At 45.1% G+C, this 19,789-nt stretch overlaps 1 protein-coding gene across 2 annotated transcripts; it reads left to right on the forward strand.

Annotated features, from left to right (window-relative positions):
• Positions 1-130: 130 nt before the first annotated feature.
• On the forward strand, positions 131-19,748 carry LOC106609041 (SCY1-like protein 2). Of its 2 annotated transcripts, XM_014207382.2 has the most exons (19): positions 131-289; positions 2,125-2,326; positions 2,538-2,695; positions 4,456-4,600; positions 6,028-6,177; positions 6,554-6,775; positions 8,834-8,950; positions 9,251-9,376; positions 9,654-9,830; positions 10,032-10,043; positions 10,283-10,405; positions 11,041-11,154; positions 11,367-11,499; positions 12,155-12,273; positions 12,383-12,483; positions 15,734-15,806; positions 15,994-16,083; positions 16,381-16,500; positions 16,698-19,748. In XM_014207382.2, exons 2-19 carry the CDS (start codon positions 2,150-2,152, stop codon positions 17,310-17,312), a joined length of 2,772 nt encoding a protein of 923 aa, XP_014062857.1. In that variant the 5' UTR covers positions 131-289; positions 2,125-2,149; the 3' UTR covers positions 17,313-19,748. The 2 variants fall into 2 exon arrangements, with proteins under 2 accessions (XP_014062857.1, XP_014062858.1); XM_014207383.2 differs by lacking the exon at positions 10,032-10,043.
• Positions 19,749-19,789: the final 41 nt, after the last annotated feature.

Consider the following 19,789-nt stretch of genomic DNA (forward strand, 5'->3'; position numbering starts at 1 on the left):
CATTGGACATATAGATATGCATGAAATATTCAAACACTATACAGAAGGGTATAATCGCCCGTCTAGTATAATCATGAGGAAAGGTGCTCCTAAATGAACAGAACGGAAACATCTAATAGAGTAGCCGGAAGTGACGTTTACAGTAAGTGGCAAGCTAGCTTAGCAAAGTCAACCAGAAATTTGGACTGGAGAGATGGAGGCTGTGTACCACAGCCATCACTGACAACTGTTTTTCAATTTAAACAGTACTTGGAATCATAAAACCACTGACATTCCCTTCGTGACACAGGTAAGCATGATATAGTTAGATTCGGACCCAGAAACGCAACACGGCATTTCAACAAACGTCAAAAGTGACGTCTCTCTTTAACTAGCTTCCTACCTAGCCTACTGCTATGCGATAGCTATCTATCCATGTCAGGTTATGCGGCTAGCTAACTGGGTAGCCACATTAACAAAAACCGGTTAAACAAGACAGGTATTGGTTTCGCCAATACGTTAGCTAGCTGGAAGATAATCGTAGCTAGCTACATGGTGTAGCAAGCTCTAACCCTGTCACACAACCGCGTTCCTTCCGCAATTGCTGAACTGGCCATCTGCAGACTCACTGGTATGGATAGCCTATCCTAGAAGCCAGCGTAACGTTAACTAGCTGCTTGTGTTTGTTCAGCTTCAGAAACCCTACCCGAGTCACGTGATCTGGCTACTTAGTTAGCTACACAGACGGTGAGGTGACGAGGGGAAAGTCGCTGTGATTGGCACATTCACATTTCCAGTGGGAAATAAATGCAACCAATTGTAACAAGTAGTTAAATTGATAACAATTTTATGATCACAAGGTCCATATTGAAGTGGAGTGTTAAATTTAGCCTAACTTATACAATATCCAGAGAGAGAGATACTTTGGATATATCATATTCCAACATTGCATTGCATTTTGCTTATGATATACAGTAGCTAGGTCTCCAAGTTTGCAGACATATATTTTGGTCTAATTCATACATTCATTCAGCTCTATTTCAATATCTGTCATCAATGTGAGGATCTTAATAGGACAGTAAGGTGAGATTCTAGAAATTGAAATACTCTTTTTATTGAAATGACACGACTGCATTCAGGAATAGTATTGTGTAAATCTTTTCACAGCAGACAGATGTAGACTTTGATACTTTTTAGGCAACATCAATCTTGATTCAGGATGTCTCTGCTGTAACCAAGAAGCTTGATCTTGACATCTAGCCACTTAGATAGCAAGTTAGAAAACAAAATGCATAGCTGGAGCCCTGACCTGGATATCATTTATTTGATACGTCTTACATTTCTTGTAGTTATATTTAAATTCTAGTTAGTTATAAGCAGTGGCGTAGCCCTAGTCCACACATTTAGTTTAGGACAGAATTTTCAGTTCATTGTTATGGTGACGGATGTGTGAATCATTGCTTTTTTCTAGTGCATGTTCCACAGTGTTTGGGACATGATGGATTAGGCAGTAATGAGAGACAGAAAGTTAGTCACACACACAGTGGGGAAAAGGCTGATTAAGTAATGGGTTTTATGGGCCGGTTGGTTTTCTCCCTGCTCAAGATTAAAGCCCTTGGCTCTGTCCACGTCCAGCAGTGTCCACTGACTGAATTATGGCTGTTGGCAACAACATCAGCACCAAACCCAGGTGTTGAGGAGAGCAATGACGTTATGCCCTGCTTGCAGGAGACCGACAGGACAGATAGGGGCTTCAGACAGTGACTCAATAAGGTTTATAATTAAACATGGGGTCAATGGCTTCCTCACTAGTCTGTTTGGCATGCGAACTCACATCTCCAGCATGCGTCCCAAATGGCACCCTATTCCCTATATAGTTCACTACTTTTGTCCAGGGCCTAGTGCACTTGCCCACTGTGTGTGTGTGTGGTACACGTCAGAGACATCGATAGCTCTGTCTACAGCCATCACAGGACACTTTAATGTGCAACATTTTGTGATTTTTGCTCTCGGTGGCAAGCTGTCAATGTGTGTTGCTAATAGACTACGTTTTTCCCCCATACTAAAGGGGTGTGTGTGTGTGTGTTCAGCCTTTTTTTCAGAATACCGTATAGTTGTGACCTTTTTGTCTCTCTTCCCCCCCAGGGGTCAAAGGTCAGGCTGAGTCACCATGGAGTCCATGCTGAACAAGCTCAAGAGCACTGTCACCAAGGTGACGGCCGACATGACCAGCGCCGTCATGGGCAACCCGGTGACGCGGGAATTTGAGGTGGGCCGCCACATCGCCAGCGGCGGGCCCGGCATGTGCTGGAGGATCTACAACGGAACCAAGAAGTCAACCAAACAGGTGAGGCTGCCTGGGGGCTTCATGGACCGTTCTATACTTAACTAGAACAATGTCTCCCAACCCAGTCCTTGGGCAGCCTGAGAACTTACACATTTGTTTACCACAATTTGTTCAAAGGATAGATGGGACTCATTTTACCATCTCCAACTGACACAAACTGTCAGTGTCCTGATGCAGAAGGTAATTCCTGTTTTATTGTTTGTTCTTCCAGGAGGTGGCTGTGTTTGTGTTTGATAAGAAGATGGTGGATAAGTATCAGAAGTTTGACAAGGACCAGATCATTGAGTCTCTGAAGAGAGGTGTGCAGCAGCTCACCAGACTGCGTCACCCTCGTCTGCTCACTGTCCAGCACCCACTGGAGGAGTCGAGGTGGGTTAAGTCTGCTTCCCAGTCCAAACCGCGTATATTCTGACTACATTTTGTGACATTTTTGTTTGTTTTGGTGTTCTGCGGGATTTTTTTGGGGCTGTTCGAGCACACCATTTTTTTTCTTTTCTTTTCTTGAGGCTTCTCCAAGTTTGGTAGCTGAAGTATACGCCCCTTCGTCTGTGATTGGTCAACAGTAGAGATTCTTCAATGAAGTGTTTGTAGTTATTCAACGACAGACTAATCGTTTTCATGCAAATTCTTTCACTTCAGAAATACTCCTCCAAACATCTTGGTTAGATGTAAAATTGCGAGACTAAGACCTCATCTGCAAAAATGTCAAAATTATAATTACAGACCTCTTGAGTTATCTTAGATTAATTCAGACTATTTTAAGGATGTGTACTAGCTGCTACGGTGTCTCAAGAGGGACAAACAGTAATATTGCCACTTTTTTCTAGTTTTTCAAGTGAGGGTATTTTAAGGGAGTATGTGAGCACAGATGTTCACTTCGCCTAGCTGAGTTCTGCTAGGAGCCTTTACACACACACACACACACACACATGTAACACACACACACACACACACACGCGTCATGCATACACACAAGGAAGTCATGCATACACACCCATGCAAAAAATTGATAAATACACACGACAGATGATGCATACACACATGCAGCAAGATATGATGAGAAGTTTTGGGCCTAGCTCTACAGACTTGGCACTGAATAATACATACACCTGCCAGAGGAAGTGGAACAAGAGGTACTCACTCAGTCTCTCTCTCTCTCTGTCTCTCTCTGTCTCTCTCTCTTTCTTTCTCACTCTATTTCAATTCAAAGGGCTTTATTGGAATGCTCACTGAGTCTGTACATTCTGGGTCAGTCAAAGTGGTCAAGTATTCTGCCACTGTGTACTCTCTGTTTAGGGCCAAATAGCATTCTAGTTTGCTCTGTTTTTTTGTTAATTCTTGCCAATGTGTCAAGTTCTTATCTTTTAGTTTTTTCATGATTTGGTTGAGTTTAATTGTGTTGCTGTCCTGGGGCTCTATGGGGTCTGTTTGTGTTTGTGAACAGAGCCCCAGGACCAGCTTCCTTAGGGGACTCTTCTCCAGGTTCATCTCTCTGTAGGTGATGGCTTTGTTATGGAAGGTTTAGGAATCGCTTCCTTTTAGGTGGTTGTAGAATTGAACAGCTCTTTTCTGGATTTTGATAATTAGTGGGTATCAGCCTAATTCTGCTCTGCATGCATTATTTGGTGTTTTACGTTGTACACAGAGGATATTTTTTCAGATTTCTGCATGCAGAGTCTAAATTTGGTGTTTGTTCCATTTTGTGAATTCTTGGTTTGTGAGCGGACCCCAGACCTCACAACCATATAGGGCAATGGGTTCTATAACTGATTCATGTATTTTTAGCCAGATCCTAATTGGTATCTCTCTCACTACCTCTCTCACACTACCTCTCTCACTTGCTCTCTCTCACACACACACACACACACACACACACACACACACACACACACACACACACTACCTCTTTCTCTCTCTCTCTCGCTCTCTCACACACACACACTACCTCTTTCTCTACCTTTTTATTACTCAATCCTTCCTCTAGTTCACCACCATCCACCGTCTCTTTTGTTCTTTATCTTACTGTTCCTCTTCTCTTCTCTGTCATTTTTAACACACTCCTTCTTTCTTCATCATTGTTTGTTTGTAATAATTGACACTGTTGTTTCCTCTCTCCCTCCCTCCTTCAGGGACTGCCTGGCGTTCTGTACAGAGCCAGTGTTTGCCAGTCTGTCCAATGTGCTGGGTCAGTGGGACAACCTGCCCAGCCCCGTGCCCACAGACATCAAGGACTACAAGCTGTACGACGTGGAGACCAAGTATGGCCTGTTGCAGGTGAGACCCAATACACACATGCAATCGTGCACATACACACACACACACACACACACACACAGTCTGAAATGAACACACACACGTCTTGTTGCTATGTATAATGCTTGGCAGATGTATGTTTCAAACCCAATTGAACTAACCACACCTCTCTTTCTGTTTATTAAATTGTGTCCCAGGCATATTTTTTGGAGATAATTGGTTAGATTGTGCTCCCCTGCCAAGTCACACAGCTATTTAAAGGGGCAATCTGTGATTGCTACATATATTTTCTTAACTTTTAAATTAACGATATCTACCCATTTGATTCTTGAAGAATATAATTTATGAGCTTAGTTCAACTGTCATACCCCATCAGAACCCAAAGCTTGTTTTACTATTTTTTATTTTCTCCCCAATGTCGTGGTATCCAATTGGTAGTTACAGTCTTGTCTCATCACTGCAACTCCCGTATGGACCCGGGAGAGGCGAAGGTCAAGAGCCGTGCGTCCTCCGAAACACAACCCAACCAAGCCACACTGCTTCTTGACACAATGCACATCCAACCCGGAATCCAGCCGCACCAATGTGTCTGAGGAAACACCGTACACCTGGCGACCTGGTCAGCGTGCACTGCGCCCGGCCTGCCACAGGAGTTGCTCGTGCGCGATGAGACAAGGAAATTCCTGCCGGCCAAACTCTCCCTAACCCGGACGACGCTGGGCCAATTGTGCGTCGCCCCATGAGCCTCCCGGTCGCGGCCGGCTGCGGCAGAGCCTGGGCTCGAACCCAGAATCTCTGGTGGCACAGCTAGCACTGCGATGCAGTGTCTTAGACCACTGAGCCACCCGGGAGGCCTTGTTTTACTCATTTGTTTGTTATTGTAAACAAACACTAGCCTTAACATGGTTAAAACTATAATGTTGATGTAATGGATGGTCAGTTCTTGCATCCATAGCTCCGTTTGGGAGTGGTAAACATTTTCCAGCCCCACCCTTCGGCTTTTTACCAAAACATTGGCGGAGTTGCGCTTTCTTATTGTTTGAACTGCAGGTTGCCCCTTGAAGGAGGAATGCTGTGAAATGTCAATGCTACATAATTGTTCTGGGTTGGAAAAAAAACCTCCGTCAAGTACAGCTTGAATGTGTGTGTTATGGCGTGAATGTTTTTTTTGTCGTCTTCTAAAATGCCTGGGACACGTGAGATGAGATGAAGTAATCAGACTGTACTTTACTGATCCCCAAGTCTTTAGTTAATATCACAGATTGTCTTTCTGTTTCTCTGCTCACTGTCTTACCTCTCCTATCTTTATCTGCTTCATGCCTCTTTCTTTTCCTTTGTCTTTTTCACTCTCTTTCTATTTTGTTATGTTCTCTCCCTGTGACTACTCTCATCTCTCTCTTCTCCCTCCCTCTCTCTCCCCCTCCTTCACATCTCCCTCCCTTCCTCAGATCTCGGAGGGCTTGTCATTCCTCCACAGCGGGGTGAAGATGGTCCATGGGAACCTGTGTCTGGAGAACGTCATCCTCAACAAGAGCGGAGCCTGGAAGATCATGGGCTTTGACTTCAGCATCTCCTCCACCAACCCCTCCGATGCCGAGGTGAGACGCTCAGCGCATCTGCCTGTGTGTGGCCTGTGTGCACCTGTATGTATCTCTTCCTCTGTGTGCACCTGTATGTATCTCTTCCTCTGTGTGCACCTGTATGTATCTCTTCCTCTGTGTGCACCTGTATGTATCTCTTCCTCTGTGTGCACCTGTATGTATCTCTTCCTCTGTGTGCACCTGTATGTATCTCTTCCTCTGTGTGCACCTGTATGTATCTCTTCCTCTGTGTGCACCTGTATGTATCTCTTCCTCTGTGTGCACCTGTATGTATCTCTTCCTCTGTGTGCACCTGTATGTATCTCTTCCTCTGTGTGCACCTGTATGTATCTGTATACATCCTTACATACCTGTCTCCACCTCCTCCCCTCAGCCCAAGTATTCCTGTAAGGAGTGGGAGCCCAACCTGCCGCCGCTCTGCCTGCCCAACCCAGAGTATCTGGCCCCCGAGTACATCCTGTCAGTGAGCTGCGACGCCGCCTCGGACATGTACTCGCTGGGCGTGGTGATGCACGCCGTCTTCAACGAGGGCAAGCCCGTGTTCCAGGTCAACAAGCACGACATCTTCAAGAGCTTCAGCCGACAGCTGGACCAGGTGAGGGGGTGGGGAGTGAGATGAAGGCCTGATGGCCAGAACATGTCCACGTGATTGCTAATAAAAAAATCTACATCAAAGTTGTGAGTGCTGGTCCTCTTCATAAAGTTGGAGTTCTCTGGAGCGACAGCAGCCAAGGACCTCATTCAGGCAGCAGACCTCAGGTAGAATGCATCACGTCTTATTTAGCATTTTGGGGAGAAAAGGACAGAGATATTAATGCCAATGTGTACTGCAATATTTGTAATGCTTCATTGATTCCATACTTTTTGAATTAGTAGATCTCTCTCTCTCTCTCCCCCATGTCTGTCCATAGCTCAGCAGACTGTGTGATCTCTCTCTCTCTCTCTCTCTCTCTCTCCTCTCTCCCCATGTCTGTCCATAGCTCAGCAGACTGTGATCTCTCTCTCCCTCCCCCTGTCTGTCCATAGCTCAGCAGACTGTGTGATCTCTCTCTCTCTCTCCCTCCCCCCTGTCTGTCCATAGCTCAGCAGACTGTGTGATCTCTCTCTCCCTCCCCCTGTCTGTCCATAGCTCAGCAGACTGTGTGATCTCTCTCTCTCTCTCTCCCCCCTGTCTGTCCATAGCTCAGCAGACTGTGTGATCTCTCTCTCTCTCTCTCTCTCTCTCTCTCCCCCCTGTCTGTCCATAGCTCAGCAGACTGTGTGATCTCTCTCTCTCTCCCCCTGTCTGTCCATAGCTCAGCAGACTGTGTGATCTCTCTCTCTCTCTCTCCCCCTGTCTGTCCATAGCTCAGCAGACTGTGTGATCTCTCTCTCTCCCTCCCCCTGTCTGTCCATAGCTCAGCAGACTGTGTGATCTCTCTCTCTCTCCCCCTGTCTGTCCATAGCTCAGCAGACTGTGTGATCTCTCTCTCCCTCCCCTGTCTGTCCATAGCTCAGCAGACTGTGTGATCTCTCTCTCTCTCTCTCTCTCTCTCTCTCTCTCCCCTGTCTGTCCATAGCTCAGCAGACTGTGTGATCTCTCTCTCTCCCTCCCCCTGTCTGTCCATAGCTCAGCAGACTGTGTGATCTCTCTCTCTCTCTCTCTCTCTCTCCCCCTGTCTGTCCATAGCTCAGCAGACTGTGTGATCTCTCTCTCTCTCTCTCTCCCCCCTGTCTGTCCATAGCTCAGCAGACTGTGATCTCTCTCTCTCCCCCCCCCTGTCTGTCCATAGCTCAGCAGACTGTGTGATCTCTCTCTCTCTCCCCTCCCCCCTGTCTGTCCATAGCTCAGCAGACTGTGTGATCTCTCTCTCCCTCCCCTGTCTGTCCATAGCTCAGCAGACTGTGTGATCTCTCTCTCTCTCTCTCCCCCTGTCTGTCCATAGCTCAGCAGACTGTGTGATCTCTCTCTCTCTCTCTCTCTTCCCCCTGTCTGTCCATAGCTCAGCAGACTGTGTGATCTCTCTCTCTCTCCCCCCTGTCTGTCCATAGCTCAGCAGACTGTGTGATCTCTCTCTCTCTCTCTCCCCCTGTCTGTCCATAGCTCAGCAGACTGTGTGATCTCTCTCTCTCCCTCCCCCTGTCTGTCCATAGCTCAGCAGACTGTGTGATCTCTCTCTCTCTCCCCCTGTCTGTCCATAGCTCAGCAGACTGTGTGATCTCTCTCTCCCTCCCCCTGTCTGTCCATAGCTCAGCAGACTGTGTGATCTCTCTCTCTCTCTCTCTCCCCCTGTCTGTCCATAGCTCAGCAGACTGTGTGATCTCTCTCTCTCCCTCCCCTGTCTGTCCATAGCTCAGCAGACTGTGTGATCTCTCTCTCTCTCTCTCTCTCTCTCTCCCCCTGTCTGTCCATAGCTCAGCAGACTGTGTGATCTCTCTCTCTCTCTCTCTCTCCCCCTGTCTGTCCATAGCTCAGCAGACTCTGTGATCTCTCTCTCTCCCTCCCCCCTGTCTGTCCATAGCTCAGCAGACTGTGTGATCTCTCTCTCTCTCTCTCCCCCTGTCTGTCCATAGCTCAGCAGACTGTGATCTCTCTCTCTCTCCCTCCCCCTGTCTGTCCATAGCTCAGCAGACTGTGATCTCTCTCTCTCTCCCTCCCCCTGTCTGTCCATAGCTCAGCAGACTGAGCCCCACCACGTTGAATAAGATTCCTGAGGAGGTGAGGGAGCACGTCAAGATGCTGCTGAGTGTCACGCCCAACGTCCGGCCTGACGCTGACCAGATGACCAAGGTCAGATCACCCCCCCGTGTCACCAACTATGACCTTATGTCACTAATACAACAGGATACACAAGACTTTTTACATATTAAAACAGGCTCACTAAGTCAGCTAACCGATAAATAGATTTAGATTTTCTTTTAGATTTTCTGATTCATTAATTAATGTGTCGTCGGTTGAAGGCCCGTTTCAAGATGGTCTTCCTAAAAAGTTACGTCAGAGGATTTAAGCAAGATGATGTCATTGATCCTGCTTCATGACATACCAGCCAGCTCAGTTGAATCATCCCTTCTCTGTGTCTGGGTGCTTCAGATCCCCTTCTTTGATGACGTGGGGGCGGTGACGCTGGCCTACTTTGACTCCCTCTTCCAGAGGGACAACCTGCAGAAGTCCCAGTTCTACAAAAACCTGCCCAAGGTCTTGCCCAAGCTACCCAAGGTTAGTGTTCACTGTGTGTGTGTGTGTGTGTGTTGCTCTTACAGTTCATGTTGGTGTCCTAGCTGTACATTCCTGCAGTAGAATGCTTCATGCTCAGTGGACAGGTAGTTTGGAATGTGGTCTTTAATAATACAGTCAAATTGGGATTGGTCTTGTTTTGTTTTGTCTACTATATTCAACTGCAAATATGTGCTCAAAGGTGACTTAATACAAATGATTGTGATTACAGCCACTATTCCTAACCCCATTGTGTCCTGTCTCTTCCTCTCCACCCCAGAGAGTGGTGGTGTATCGTATCCTCCCAGCCCTCACCTCAGAGTTCCTGAACCCAGACATGGTGCCGTTCGTCCTGCCCAACGTGCTGCTGATCGCAGAGGAGTGTACCAAGGACGAGTACGTCAGACTCATCCTGCCGGACCTCAGCCCTGTGTTCAAGCAGCAGGAGCCTGTCCAGGTACACACACACACATAGGATGTAAAGGACACACAGTGTATCCCCATACCCAGTTTCCAGGCCTACCTTCTATGTTTGCTTGATGTGTGTTACAGGGATGGCATGGTTAGATAACAGACTAGAGGATGCTATACGCTTTATCTGGTGACAGGGCTGTATGTATCATACTGTTTCTCTCTCTTCTCCTTTCCACGCCTTCAGGCAAGCAATATGGTGAGTGGTCTTTGCTAAGACTGTGTGTGTGTGTGTGTGTGTGTGTGTGTGTGTGTGTGTGTGTGTGTGTGTGTGTGTTGTGTGCGCGCGTCAAGTGTGTGTGACACTAATGCTTAAAAGAAGAGCTCACTTTATTCCTACTTTCATTTCACTGGTAGTTACCCATCTCTCTCTTTTTATCTGTCACTCTCCCATCATTAAGCCTGGATGAACTGCGTTTAACCCTCTGTGTCTCTCAGATCCTGCTGATCTTCCTGCAAAAGATGGACCTGCTGCTGACCAAGACCCCACCGGAGGACATTAAGAACAGCGTTCTGCCCATGGTCTACAGAGCCCTGGAGGCCCCCTCCATCCAGATACAGGTACCACGGACAAGCACATCATCAAGTGTTTATTCCACCGGCAGAAAGAGAACTGCAGTACTAATGAAATAAGGTTTAGGATTGAGGTTAGTTAGGTTTTAGTTTGAGTGTGATTTAAGGTAAGTATAAATTAGCATACTGTCATCCGTTGCCATACATATTCTGCCCGTTAAAAATACACCGCCTTGATTTAATGTGTAATTTGTTGGCCAGGTACGGTACATTGTAAAAGACAGACATCTCTATTTACCTATCCAAATGAGTCAGTGATGTAGTGTAGGAGGATAACTGCAGCGTTAACGTCTAAACACTGATTGTGGTACAAGTTGCCCCTAACCACAGCTCTAGAATCCCATTTCCTGACCCCAAATCCTAAACTAACCATTGAGAGGATAAGAAAAACCTGACCCTGGACCAGTGGTTAGCAGCACATTCAACCAACTCTGTAAAACTCACATGGGAACCTCCATAGAGATTCTATAATACGCTTGACCAAGACAGACAATATTTTGCCGTTGCTATGATCCCAATGTCCATTCGAGTGTTCTAGGCTGTAGGCTGTATGTGATTCTATGGAAACCCCTGCCGTTAAGTCATCAGCAATGCTGTGCCATATATTTGTGTGCCCCCCCCAGGAGCTGTGTTTGAACATAATCCCTACCTTCGCCAACCTGATTGAGTATCCCTCCATGAAGAACGCACTCATCCCCCGCATCAAGTCTGCCTGTCTACAGACCTCCTCACTTGCAGTCAGTCTCTCGCTTTCATTTGACGCTCTCTCTTTCTTTGTCTGTCCTTCTCTGTCGGTCTCTCTCTCTCTCTCTCTCTCTCTCTCTCTCTCTCCTCACTCTCTCTCTCTCTCTCTCGATCAAATGCACACGGTTGTTTTTGACTGACCATTGATTGACAGGTGACAGAAATATTCTGATTGTGTGTGCGTATGTTTGACCTGTGTGTGTAGGTGAGGGTGAACTCTCTGGTGTGCCTGGGGAAGATTCTGGAGTACCTGGACAAATGGTACGTCATTGACGAGATCCTTCCCTTCCTGCAACAGATCCCCTCCAGAGAACCAGCCGTACTCATGGGGGTTCTAGGTAACAGAACATCTAGAACGTCTTAGAATCTAGATGATAGTCCTAGGGACTGTTTGAAAAAAAAAAAGCAAACTAAGGAAATCTCAACAGAAAAATTATTAGTACTGTTGAACAGTTCGATCTCATTTTAGAATCTCCTAGGATAAAATTAATCAACTCACCTAGGATGAAATGAGTCAACAACTCACCTCGAATGAAATGAGTCAACAACTCACCTCGAATGAAATGAGTCAACTCCTCACCTCGGATGAAATGAGTCAACTCCTCACCTCGGATGAAATGAGTCAACTCCTCACCTCGGATGAAATGAGTCAACAACTCACCTCGGATGAAATGAGTCAACAACTCACCTCGGATGAAATGAGTCAACAACTCACCTCGGATGAAATGAGTCAACTCCTCACCTCGGATGAAATGAGTCAACTCCTCACCTCGGATGAAATGAGTCAACTCCTCACCTCGGATGAAATGAGTCAACAACTCACCTCGGATGAAATGAGTCAACAACTCACCTCGGATGAAATGAGTCAACAACTCACCTCGGATGAAATGACAAATTGAAATAGGCTAACACTTAAAAACATGATCTATCGCTTTAACAGTATTGCTGCGTTGTGGTTCTGATCTATTGTGGAATGTTTGTTTCCTCCCATAGGGATCTACAAGTGTACCTTCTCCCATAAGAAACTGGGCATCCCCAAAGAGCACCTAGCCGCCAAGAGTCTGCCTCACCTAGTCTCGCTCAGTATAGACAACAACCTCAACCTCAACCAGGTAGGTAGATGCCCACACACACACACACACACACACACACACACACACACACACACACACACACACACACATATAGGTTGTATTCCCACCCTCTCTCTGTGTGTTTCAGTTTAACTCCTTCATGGCTGTGATCAAAGACATGCTGACTCGTATGGAGACAGAACACAAGACCAAACTGGAGCAGCTACACAGCATGCAGGAACAACAGAGGTATCAGTCAAATCATTCTCTCCCTCCTGTCTTCCTCTGACGTTGTAATGTCACGCGCGCCAGTACAGTGACATGTCTTTCTTGCAGCTCTAACCCCAACAATGCAGTAATCAATAACAATGTTTGACTAAAAAACAATGATGATGAATCCATAACAATGTTTTACAAAAAACAACAAGGTAGAACAAAAACGCATGAGATATAAAAAATAAGAACAACACAATAAAGTAAGTATGCGTACTATATACAGGGTCAGTTCCAGTAGGGATACTGGATCTATAGAGGTAGATATGTATAGGGGTAAGGTTACTATATACAGGGTCAGTTCCAGTAGGGATACTGGATCTATAGAGGTAGATATGTATAGGGGTAAGGTTACTATATACAGGTTCAGTTCCAGTAGGGATACTGGATCTATAGAGGTAGATATGTATAGGGGTAAGGTTACTATATACAGGTTCAGTTCCAGTAGGGATACTGGATCTATAGAGGTAGATATGTATAGAGGGTAAGGTTACTATATACAGGGTTCAGTTCCAGTAGGGATACTGGATCTATAGAGGTAGATATGTATAGAGGTAAGGTTACTATATACAGGGTCAGTTCCAGTAGGGATACTGGATCTATAGAGGTAGATATGTATAGAGGTAAGGTTACTATATACAGGTTCAGTTCCAGTAGGGATACTGGATCTATAGAGGTAGATATGTATAGGGGTAAGGTTACTATATACAGGGTCAGTTCCAGTAGGGATACTGGATCTATAGAGGTAGATATGTATAGGGGTAAGGTTACTATATACAGGGTCAGTTCCAGTAGGGATACTGGATCTATAGAGGTAGATATGTATAGGGGTAAGGTTACTATATACAGGGTCAGTTCCAGTAGGGATACTGGATCTATAGAGGTAGATATGTATAGAGGTAAGGTTACTATATACAGGGTCAGTTCCAGTAGGGATACTGGATCTATAGAGGTAGATATGTATAGGGGTAAGGTTACTATATACAGGTTCAGTTCCAGTAGGGATACTGGATCTATAGAGGTAGATATGTATAGGGGTAAGGTTACTATATACAGGTTCAGTTCCAGTAGGGATACTGGATCTATAGAGGTAGATATGTATAGGGGTAAGGTTACTATATACAGGGTCAGTTCCAGTAGGGATACTGGATCTATAGAGGTAGATATGTATAGGGGTAAGGTTACTATATACAGGGTCAGTTCCAGTAGGGATACTGGATCTATAGAGGTAGATATGTATAGGGGTAAGGTTACTATATACAGGTTCAGTTCCAGTAGGGATACTGGATCTATAGAGGTAGATATGTATAGGGGTAAGGTTACTATATACAGGGTCAGTTCCAGTAGGGATACTGGATCTATAGAGGTAGATATGTATAGGGGTAAGGTTACTATATACAGGTTCAGTTCCAGTAGGGATACTGGATCTATAGAGGTAGATATGTATAGAGGTAAGGTTACTATATACAGGTTCAGTTCCAGTAGGGATACTGGATCTATAGAGGTAGATATGTATAGGGGTAAGGTTACTATATACAGGTTCAGTTCCAGTAGGGATACTGGATCTATAGAGGTAGATATGTATAGGGGTAAGGTTACTATATACAGGGTCAGTTCCAGTAGGGATACTGGATCTATAGAGGTAGATATGTATAGGGGTAAGGTTACTATATACAGGTTCAGTTCCAGTAGGGATACTGGATCTATAGAGGTAGATATGTATAGGGGTAAGGTTACTATATACAGGGTCAGTTCCAGTAGGGATACTGGATCTATAGAGGTAGATATGTATAGGGGTAAGGTTACTATATACAGGGTCAGTTCCAGTAGGGATACTGGATCTATAGAGGTAGATATGTATAGGGGTAAGGTTACTATATACAGGGTCAGTTCCAGTAGGGATACTGGATCTATAGAGTTAGATATGTATAGGGGTAAGGTTACTATATACAGGTTCAGTTCCAGTAGGGATACTGGATCTATAGAGTTAGATATGTATAGGGGTAAGGTTACTATATACAGGTTCAGTTCCAGTAGGGATACTGGATCTATAGAGGTAGATATGTATAGGCGTAAGGTTACTATATACAGGGTCAGTTCCAGTAGGGATACTGGATCTATAGAGGTAGATATGTATAGGGGTAAGGTTACTATATACAGGGTCAGTTCCAGTAGGGATACTGGATCTATAGAGGTAGATATGTATAGGGGTAAGGTTACTATATACAGGTTCAGTTCCAGTAGGGATACTGGATCTATAGAGGTAGATATGTATAGGGGTAAGGTTACTATATACAGGGTTCAGTTCCAGTAGGGATACTGGATCTATAGAGGTAGATATGTATAGGGGTAAGGTTACTATATACAGGGTTCAGTTCCAGTAGGGATACTGGATCTATAGAGGTAGATATGTATAGGGGTAAGGTTACTATATACAGGTTCAGTTCCAGTAGGGATACTGGATCTATAGAGGTAGATATGTATAGGGGTAAGGTTACTATATACAGGGTCAGTTCCAGTAGGGATACTGGATCTATAGAGGTAGATATGTATAGGGGTAAGGTTACTATATACAGGTTCAGTTCCAGTAGGGATACTGGATCTATAGAGGTAGATATGTATAGGGGTAAGGTTACTATATACAGGTTCAGTTCCAGTAGGGATACTGGATCTATAGAGGTAGATATGTATAGGGGTAAGGTTACTATATACAGGGTCAGTTCCAGTAGGGATACTGGATCTATAGAGGTAGATATGTATAGGGGTAAGGTTACTATATACAGGTTCAGTTCCAGTAGGGATACTGGATCTATAGAGGTAGATATGTATAGGGGTAAGGTTACTATATACAGGGTCAGTTCCAGTAGGGATACTGGGTCGATAGAGGTAGATATGTATAGGTTTGTGTATGTGTGTTGGAGTGTCAGTGTGGCTAGGGTGTAGAGTCCTGTGAGTGTGCATAGAGATGGTCAGACATTTGTATTTTATTCTCTATGCACACTCACAGGGCACTACACACTTTATAATGTTTTAGACTTCTGTTGTTTCTGTATTTACTATCTTCCTGCTTCTCCTTTTATTAGTCAACAATGACTCAGGAAAGATGTGATGCAAGTTAATGTTCAGAATCTGATTAGAAAGATGAGGGTTGAGTATTGTTTGATTATGTTTGTGCGAACCAAATTCCCCTGAATGAAATAGTTTGAACTATTCTGTCTGTCCTCAGGAGTATGACTATTAATACCAGTCAGACCAACCAATCGGAAGAGACGAAGCGCACCCCCAGCCCTGGCAACCAGGTGAGAGGTCATTTCCTTGACAACGAGGGGAGAGGCGATTGCCCAGATGAGGCAAATGCATGAAGGATTGATTTAATAAAGGCTTGATGTATGTAATTTCATACACTTATAAGGCCAACTGTATAATAAAAATGCATGTTGGCATGGGTTAGTGTTATGGCTTATTGAAACCATTGTCTTTTTCCAGATTGATGATGTCTTTGGAGGGAGTTCTGGGAGTGCAGGGGTTAATGGGAAAGCGAACGGAAACTCGGCATCAGCTCCCCAACTCAACAGAGTACGTACTCTGGATCTTATTCAGTAGGCACAGACTGGAGCAAACGTATTGCACTGGAAGTCTGTTAACGTTCCTGTTAAATTAGCTTGGGTGGTGCATGTTCTGTTTGACTCTCTTTTTGTGATTGAACGTTACCAAACCCATCTTATCTATCCTAACCTTGTATAGCTGCTAGTGTATATTTCAGGGATAAGGAGTTATTATTCATGTTTTCTGTTCTTTCCCCCCCCCCTCTCTCTCTCTCGATCTCCTCCTCTCTCTCTCTCTCTCTCTCTCTCTCTCCCTCTCTCTCTATAGATGTCTCTGACTCTGGAGGAGAAGCAGCGGTTAGCCAAGGAGCAGGAACAGGCAGCCAAACTAAGAAACCAGCCAGCACTAGCCCCCCAGAGTATCAAACCAGCTACTCCTTCTACCCAGGTAGTAGAGATACACACATACTCACGTGAAAATGTAGCCATCCATGGTTACACGTTTTGAACTTCTCATATAGAACAATCACAATATATCTGTATGATTTATTAGTTTGATGTTTAGAGTGACGTAATCTACTTTAGTTCCCACTTCAAACCTGCCACCTATTTGTCATTGAGATGATGACCTGATGTGTTTGGCAGGCCAAGGACCTGACCAGCTGCCTGCTGAACAATATGACATCCCTGGGCAGCCTGTCCCTCACCTCTCCCCCCAGACCAGGCCTCATCCAGGGGAGCACCATCTCAGCCTACCCCTCCACCACTCCCATGGGCTCTATGGTCAGCAACGGCTACAACCCAACCATGGGCTTCCAGACAGGTGGGCTGGGCATGCGGCCCCCAGGCCCCGGCCTCTACGGAGGGATGGCCACCACCACCAGCACCCCTAACTTTGGTGCCCTGACCCACAACCAGGGGAGCACCAACACCCCTGATATGTCTGCCTTGGACTCCTTGTTCACTTCCAACAAGCCCAAAGTCAGCCTCAACCAAATGGCTCCTCCCAAGCCCACCCCTGGGACCACCGCCACCCCCTGGCTTAATCAGTTTGGTTCAGCCCAGCCCAGTCAGACTGCCCCAATGCAGGGCGCGCCATTAGCCATGGGAGGGGGGACCAGCGGGTTCGGGATGCAGGCCAACCCTTTCTTCAGCCCGCAGAACTTCTCTCAGCCCACAGCCGCTCCCGGAATGAACGCGGGTGGTGGGCTCAGACACAGTTCGTCCGTCAACAACGACCTGAAAGACCTATTTGGCTGAAAACAACTTTCCCCTCTTTTAATGACGACAGACTGATGAAAGGGGAGTTGGACTTTTGAACTGCAAACAAGAAGAAAGAAAAATCCACTTTTTGGACCGACTGTGAAAATGATGATGAAATCCACTTGATATTTGTTGCCATTTGTATTTTAATCTTCTGTGGTTTGGGTTGCAGTGTGGTTCTTCTAAGCTCCCATCGAACTGAACACTGAAGACTCAGCTTTTCAATCTGCACGCGGATTCCAAACCTTCTTGACTAGAGAGAGAGAGGGAAAAAGACTCACATTGTGTTCTGCTCTCAGTAATGTTTGTGGGGGTTTCATATGGTTTCTTACCTGAGACACGTTGGGGTGAAAGGTTTATTCTAGAATGCATATCTTCTCCATAATCCCTGTTCTATGTGCTAGGATGAGCAGTGGCATGGAGACCAGTCTTTCTCAGTCCATTCCTTTTTAGCCCAGTGCTAACACGTTATTCATGCTGCCCACCTCAGCAGCCTGCTATATCATATCAACGTGGTTCTTTTTAGGGGTCCTGTTGCTTTGAGGACGACAATCCAGAAGAGCTGTAGAATCGCCGGCTAAACCGCACGGGCGGAAAGGCCAAGTCTCCATGGAAACGGTCTCCGCAGTAACACCCCACTCCATTTTGAGATTTTTAGTACCTATGCTTTCTGTTCTCTGCCTAGAAGGAGATGATGAATAAGGATTCAACAGTGATGTCATAAGTGTCAAGATTATTACAGTATAAATGAATCCAAATGAAACTGGATGGAAGTGAAAATCTAATCGAAGTTTATTGGTTGCGTACACAGTTTAGCAGATGTTATAGTGGGTGCGGTGAAATATTACTAGCACTTCTGCAGTCTCTACATCTAGACCTAAAGAAAATGTTATTTTCTGAGCAGAAATCCAACGAACAGTTTGAAAAGGGAGGGGTTGATTGTGTTTAGGTTAGAAGTCTGGTGAGGGATTGTTATCCACACAGAATCCTGTGTGTGCTGTGAGGGTGACTGTTACATATGTCTACCTTCTTAATTGAAGTAACTCACCTGCATATGTACTGAATGGTTTGCTGTAAGTGAGTGATTGGTCGATATATATACTGGGAATTGTGAATGAATGTGAAGTAGTATACACAAATGGGTGCATATTGAAATGTCAGCACAATCATCATTCATTGAGTTAGTTTGCCCGGTGTCTGGTAACTTTAGCCCTGTGTGTTCCTGTTTTGTAATACCCCCTCTGACTTCATCAATGTGTTCCCTTCCATCATGTTACTGACCTGACCAAGCTGGGACACCACAAACGATTGTGATCCTGTTGAAATGTTGTGAATTTAGTAATGACTTATTCCACGCATCAAACCAGGCTGCTTTCAACAAAGCAAGCAGTCCATGCATTTTTAAGTTAATTGTTGGACATATCAAATGTAGTTTTTATATATATATTATGAGTTGAGCACTTTTTCATTAAAGGGGACCTGTCCTAAATTGTAGATAAATACATCTATTTAAAATGGGAGTGCTCTTAAAGGGGCCCTTGGATTGTTGTGCTCTTGTGATGATGAATGAAAGGCCTTAGAGGAGCGCTGTGTGCAGTAATAATCCTTGGCGGTGGAACTAAGTCTGGGACTGCATCTCGATAGTCAAAAGTAGTCTCCTTTCCTCGTCCCCTTTGCCTATCTCCTTCCCTTCATCTGCACTGATCTGAAATCCCAGGATAGGTGAAAGCCCTATGGGCCAAATGGGACAGGAGAGTGTCATCTCACCTATCAACCTGTTGCAGACTAGTGCAGGTGAAGGAAGGAGATGAGAAAAGGACGCCATTGTAGACTTTTGAGACCAACCCCCTTGTGTGAATCCTCACTGAATGCTGTTTGCAGACCGGGGGATGTAGGGGATGTAGGTTTTGTTTAGTTAACTGAACACATGCTCATTTATATTCACAGGTCTTTGTTGGATCTTAAAAAACAAAAGTATGCCTACTGTAAACCGTGACTAGGTGAGCTGTCACTGAGTTGGCACAATGATAATGTCATGGGCCAGTGTATAACAAAAAAGGTGGTCCTTCTGAGTTGTAAACCTCTTTCTATTGGACACAAGTGATGGAGGTCTGTCCTGATTGGGCAAAGACCTCTCTGATGTCCATCTTTCACGGAAGGTAGCCGCAATGTTCATGTAATTGTAACTATGACGACGGAAGCCTTTTTGAGGGCGAGAACTGGATTGCATTTCCTGTCATCGTGACTCGTGCGTTTGGACGCGAGGACAAAAAAACGAAAGCCTATTCTTCTACAAGAGTTCTGATCCTTTGTATACTACTGCTGTCGTATGTGTCGTGTGGCCTCTATGAACTATGTACTGTGTGGTGTTGTCTGAGGTGGTTCAGTGAAAATCTGTACATAATATATGAAAATACACAATCTAATATTCTCTATGATGTCTGTGTATTTGCGTCTGAGCCAGAGATTTGAAG

The sequence above is a fragment of the Salmo salar genome, chromosome ssa07, assembly GCF_905237065.1.
Source record: "Salmo salar chromosome ssa07, Ssal_v3.1, whole genome shotgun sequence".
Lineage (NCBI taxonomy): Eukaryota > Metazoa > Chordata > Actinopteri > Salmoniformes > Salmonidae > Salmo > Salmo salar.

What these genes read in the sequence shown, in the direction of transcription:
- LOC106609041 (XM_014207382.2), top strand. Translation starts at nt 2,150, where the DNA reads ATGGAGTCCATGCTGAACAAGCTCAAGAGCACTGTCACCAAGGTGACG. An exon ending in CCAAGTATGGCCTGTTGCAG is followed by an intron (nt 4,601 to 6,027) that starts GTGAGACCCAAT and finishes TCCCTTCCTCAG; the next exon opens with ATCTCGGAGGGCTTGTCATT. An exon ending in CAGCTACTCCTTCTACCCAG is followed by an intron (nt 16,501 to 16,697) that starts GTAGTAGAGATA and finishes TGTGTTTGGCAG; the next exon opens with GCCAAGGACCTGACCAGCTG.